Source organism: Salvelinus sp. IW2-2015, linkage group LG22 (assembly GCF_002910315.2).
Source record: "Salvelinus sp. IW2-2015 linkage group LG22, ASM291031v2, whole genome shotgun sequence".
NCBI classification, from domain to species: domain Eukaryota; kingdom Metazoa; phylum Chordata; class Actinopteri; order Salmoniformes; family Salmonidae; genus Salvelinus; species Salvelinus sp. IW2-2015.
The window spans coordinates 32328707-32334076 of record NC_036862.1 but is presented as its reverse complement, the minus strand read 5'-3'; the positions used below and the strand labels follow the sequence as shown (position 1 = coordinate 32334076).

At 40.5% G+C, this 5370-nt stretch overlaps 1 protein-coding gene across 1 annotated transcript in view; it reads right to left on the bottom strand.

Moving 5' to 3' along the window:
- Nucleotides 1-4606, bottom strand: part of alp3 (alkaline phosphatase 3) — a 53966-nt gene extending 49360 nt beyond the window's left edge. The window contains exon 1 of the mRNA XM_070433879.1: nt 4506-4606. Coding sequence (XP_070289980.1) covers nt 4506-4560 — 55 coding nt within the window. The 5' untranslated portion in view covers nt 4561-4606. The remainder of the gene's footprint in view (nt 1-4505) is intronic.
- Nucleotides 4607-5370: the final 764 nt, after the last annotated feature.

The window sequence follows — 5370 nt, the reverse complement described above, 5'->3', positions numbered from 1 at the left end:
GCCTGGTCTTTTATTCCATTCCAGCTAAACATACTGTAGATAGGAGGCTACCAGTAACAATACTGCAGATAGTAAGGTTAGAGTTATTATGTCTGTTGATAGAAGCTACCGTAACATAACTGGTAGATAGATGGCTACAGTAACATACCTGTAGATAGGAAGGCTACCAGTAACATACGTAGCATAGGAGGCAACAGTACATACTGTGTATAGGGAGGACTACAGTAAGCAACTGTAGACAGAGGCTAGGCAACAAGTAACGATATTGTATATAGGAGGTACAGGTACATATTGTAGTATAGAGGCTTACAGTAGCCTGACTAGATCGGAAGGCAAACCCGTAATACTGTAATAGGGGGCTACAGTAACATACTGCAGATAGAAGGTTAGAGTTATATTCTGTTGACTAAGGAAGCGCTACCGTAAACTACTGATAGATAGGAGGCAAGACAGTACACATACTGTAATAGGAGGCTACAGTAACAACTGTACAGGAGGGCTATGAGCAACATGTAACATATTGTATAGGAGCTCCGAGTAACATACTGTAGATAGGAGGACTACTGTAACATACTGTAGATTGGAGGCTACAGTAACAATATTGTATATAGGAGGCTACAGTAACATATTGTAATATAGGAGGTACAGTAACATACTGGTAGATAGGAGGCTACAGTAACATACTGTAGATAGGAGGCAACAGTAAATACTGTAGATAGGAGGCTACAGTAACATACTGTCAGATAGAAGGTTAGAGTTATATTCTAGTTGATAGAAGGCTACCGTACATACTAGATAGGAGACAGTAAAATTACTGTGATAGGAGGGCTACTGAGGTAGAATGCTGCCTGTCAACAGAGCTAGTACAGGCACAGTACTTATGATAGGGCTAGTCAGTTAACATACTGTAGATAGGAGGGCTACTGATACCGATTACGTAGATTGGAGGCTACAGTAACATTTACTGTAGACTGGAGGCTACAGTAACATACTGTAAGATAGGAGGCTACAGTAGATATGTAGATGGAGCGTCCGTAATATCTGTAGATAGGACGGGAACAGTAACTTACTGTAGATAGGAGGCACCGTAACATACTGTAGATAGGAGGGCTACAGTAACATACTGTAGATAGGAGGCTACAGTAACATACTGTAGATAGGGGGCAACAGTAACATACTGTAGAGTAAGAGGCTACAGTAACATACTGTAGACAGGAGGCTAGAGCACACAGTAACATACTGTAGATAGAGGCTGACAGGGAACATACTGTAGATAGGAGACTCAGAAATATTGTATATATGAGGATACAGTAACATATTATATATAGGAGTTACAGGAACATATGTAGATAGGTGGCTACAGTAACATACTGTAGACAGGAGGCTAGAGCAAACGTAACATATTGTATATAGGAGGTACGTGTAAACATATTGTTATATAGCGAGGGCTCAATAACATACTGTAGATAGGAGGGCTACAGTAACATACTGTAGACAGGAGGCGTAGAGCAACAGTAACATAATTGTATATAGGAGTACTGTATCATATTGTAGCAGGCTACAGTACATTACTGTAGATAGGAGGCTACAGTAACATACTGTAGATAGGAGGCTACAGTAACATACTGTAGACAGGAGGCTAGAGCAACAGTAACATATTGTAATATAGGAGGCTACTGTAACATATTGTATATGGAGGCTACAGAACATACTTTAGAAGGAGGTAACACGAACACTACTGTATGATAGAAGGCTACAGTAACATACTGTAGATAGAAGGCTAGAGCAACATACTTTAGATAGGAGGCAACGTAACATTACTGTAGATAGGAGGCTACGTAACTACTGTAGAGGAGGGGCACAAATACTGTAGATAAAGGCTACCAGTACATACTGTAGATAAGAGGCTACAGTAACATACTGTAGCATAGGAGGCTACAGTAACATACTGGTTAGAATTAGAGGGGCAACAGTAACAATACTGTAGATAAGAGGCACCAGTACATTCTTTAGACAGGAGGCTACTGGTAAATATTGTATTATATGAGGATGCAGTAAACATATTATATATAGGAGGTACAGGAACATATTGTAGATATGAGGCTACCGTAACATACTGTAGACAGAGAGGCTAGAGCAACGAGTAACATACTGTAGATAGGAGGCTTGTGTAACATACTTTAGATAGGAGGCAACAGTAACATACCGTGATAGGAGGCAACAGTAACATACTGGTAGATAGGGGCAACAGTAACATACTGTAGATAGGAGGCTACAGTAACATACTGTAGATAGGAGGAACAGTAGCATACTGTAGATAGGGGGGCAACAGTAACATACTGTAGATAAGAGGCTACAGTAACATACTGTAGACAGGAGGCTGAGGCAACATACTTGTAGATAGAGACTACAGTAAATAAGTATATATGAGGATACAGTAACATATTATATAGGAGGGTTACAGGAAACATATGTGTAGATATGTGAGGCTACCGTAACATACTGTAGATAGAGGCTACAGTAACTACTGTAGACAGAGAGGCTAAAGCAAAAGTAAAATATTGTATATAGGAGGCTACTGTAACATACTGTATATAGGAGGCTACAGTAACATACTGTTAGATAGGAGGCTACAGTAACATATGTATAGAGGGCAACAGTAACATACTGTAGATAAAAGGGCTACAGTAACATACTGTAGACAGGAGGCTAGCAGCAACAGTAACATACTGTAGATAGGAGGCTCGTGTAACATACTTTAGATAGGAGGCACAGTACAGTACCGTAGATAGGAGGCAACAGTAACATACTGTAGATAGGGGCAACAGTAAATACGTAGATAGGAGGCTGACAGTAAATACTGTGATAGAGACGATAACTTAACGTAGATTAAGGGCATACAGTAATCATACTGTAGATAGAGGCTACAGTAACGATACTGTAGATAGGGGGGCAAGCAGTAACATTACTGTTAGATAAGAGGCTACAGTAACATACTGTAGACAGGAGGCAATTAGAGCAACAGTAACATTACTGTAGATAGGAGGCCTACAGTAACATACTGTAGATAGGAGACTACAGTAAAATATTGTAATATATGAGGATACAGTAACATATTATTATAGGAGGTTACAGGACATACTGTAGATAGCGAGGCTACAGTAACATACTGTAGACAAGGAGCTAAAAGCAAAAGTAACATATTGTCACTATAGGAACTCTTAAACATATGTTATTAGGAGGCTACAGTAGCAATACGTAGATAGGAGTTACGTAACATATGTAGCAGGAGGCTAAAGCAAAAGTAACATATTGTATATAGGGCTACTGTAACATATTGTATATAGGAGGCTACAGTAACATACTGTAGATGGAGGTTACAGTAACATACTGTAGATAGAAGCTCAGTAAAACATACGGCTAGAATAGAAGGCTACCGTACATACATGAGAAAGAAGGCTAGAGTTATATTCTGTAGATAGGAGGCTACAGTAAACAACTGTAGATAGAAGGCTACAGTAATATACTATAGATAGGAGGCTACCGTTAGAATACTGTAGCATAGGAGCTACGTAACATACTGTAGATAGGAGGCTACCGTAACATACTGTAGATAGGAGGCTACAGTGACTCTGTATAGAAGGCTACAGTAATTACTGTAGATAGGAGGTACAGTAATACTGTAATAGAGCTACAGTAATCATACTGTAGATAGGAGGCTACAGTAACTACTGTAGATAGGAGCTAAAACAGTAACATACTGTAAAGATAGAGCAACAGTCTCACTTTACTGTAGATAGGAGCAAACAGTAGCATACTGTAGATAGGAGCAAAACAGTAAATACTGTAGATAGGAGGCTACAGTAACATACCTGTAGATAGAGGCTACCGTGACATACTGATAGATAGAAAGTCTACATAACATACTGTAGATAGAGAGACTACAAGTAAACCTACTGTAGATAGCATAGGAGGCTACAGTAACATACTGTAGATAGGAGGCTACAGTAACATACTGTAGATGGATTGCTACAGTAAAATATACTATCGATAGGAGGTACAGACAGTGCTTCAATTACATATTGTCATGGGTTTCAATTAGGACTGCAGATAGTAGTTGTTTCGTACTTTGAATGTTTTGTCAGATTCAGGAGAACTTGATGTATTAGCGAGGTGAGGAGAGAGAGAGACAAGGCAATTAAGAGTTATAGAGAGTTTAAGACAAGTGAGAGGAGATCAAAGCAGGGAAAGAGTAGGAGAAGATGAGATCAGGTGAGAGAGAGAGTATGATGATGGAGTGAGAGGAGATTAAGTTTGTGAAAGGAGGGAGTAAGGTTTGAGGGGAAAGGACCGTAGAAACCAATTGAAAAGAGTGAATATTAATTACCAACACAACTCAGAAGAAAGTAATAATGATTGTAAGTCGATGAGAAGAGCAGGAGATGAAGCTAAGTCAGGAGTCAGGTGACCATCCAGAGTAAATGTGTGTCTGGCAGATCTTTTACCTTTGACGGTGGTTGAACCCAAACCCCAGCAGACACAGGGCCATGATTGGACCATTTTCTAAGTTTCCATGATGATGTCTAAAGAGGACAGTTTTCTCTCTGATCACCCTCACACGCAACAGAAATATATTCCAGCCCTCCCGGCCATAAATAATTTGTTAATGGCAGGTCATAAAACCTGACTGATTAGTTGACCATAGGCCAACACCATTAGTATCTTTGAGATCTCCCACATGATTACTGGCCAAACCGAGGGGTTGCACCTTCAGCACACGAGAAGTATTAAATGTAAGATGAGAACCACACCAAGTGTGACTGAGAAACAACACAATGTGGTCGACTGAGAACAACAACCCAACTGTGGTGACTGACAACCAACACCAATGTGGTGACGACACACCAACACACAAATGTGGTGACTGACAACCATACCAACACCAGTGTGAGTGACTGACACCATACCAACACCGATGTGGTGACTGACACATATCAACACCAGTGTGGTGGACTGACAAACATACCAACACCAATGTGGTGACTGACACCCATACCAATACCAAGGTGGTGATTGACACAGATACCAACACCAGTTGTGGTGACTGACACCATACCAACCCAGTGTGGTGACTGACACCATTACCAACACCGTACTGTGGTGACTGACAACCACCACCAACAATGTGGTGACTGACAAACCGACACCACAATGGTGAATGAAACCAACACACCAACACCAATATGGTGACTGACAACCAACACCAACACCAATGTAGGTGACTGACAACCACACCACCATGTGGGACTGCAACCATACCAACACAATATGGTGTGACACCATACCCAACACCAATGTGTTGAACTGAAC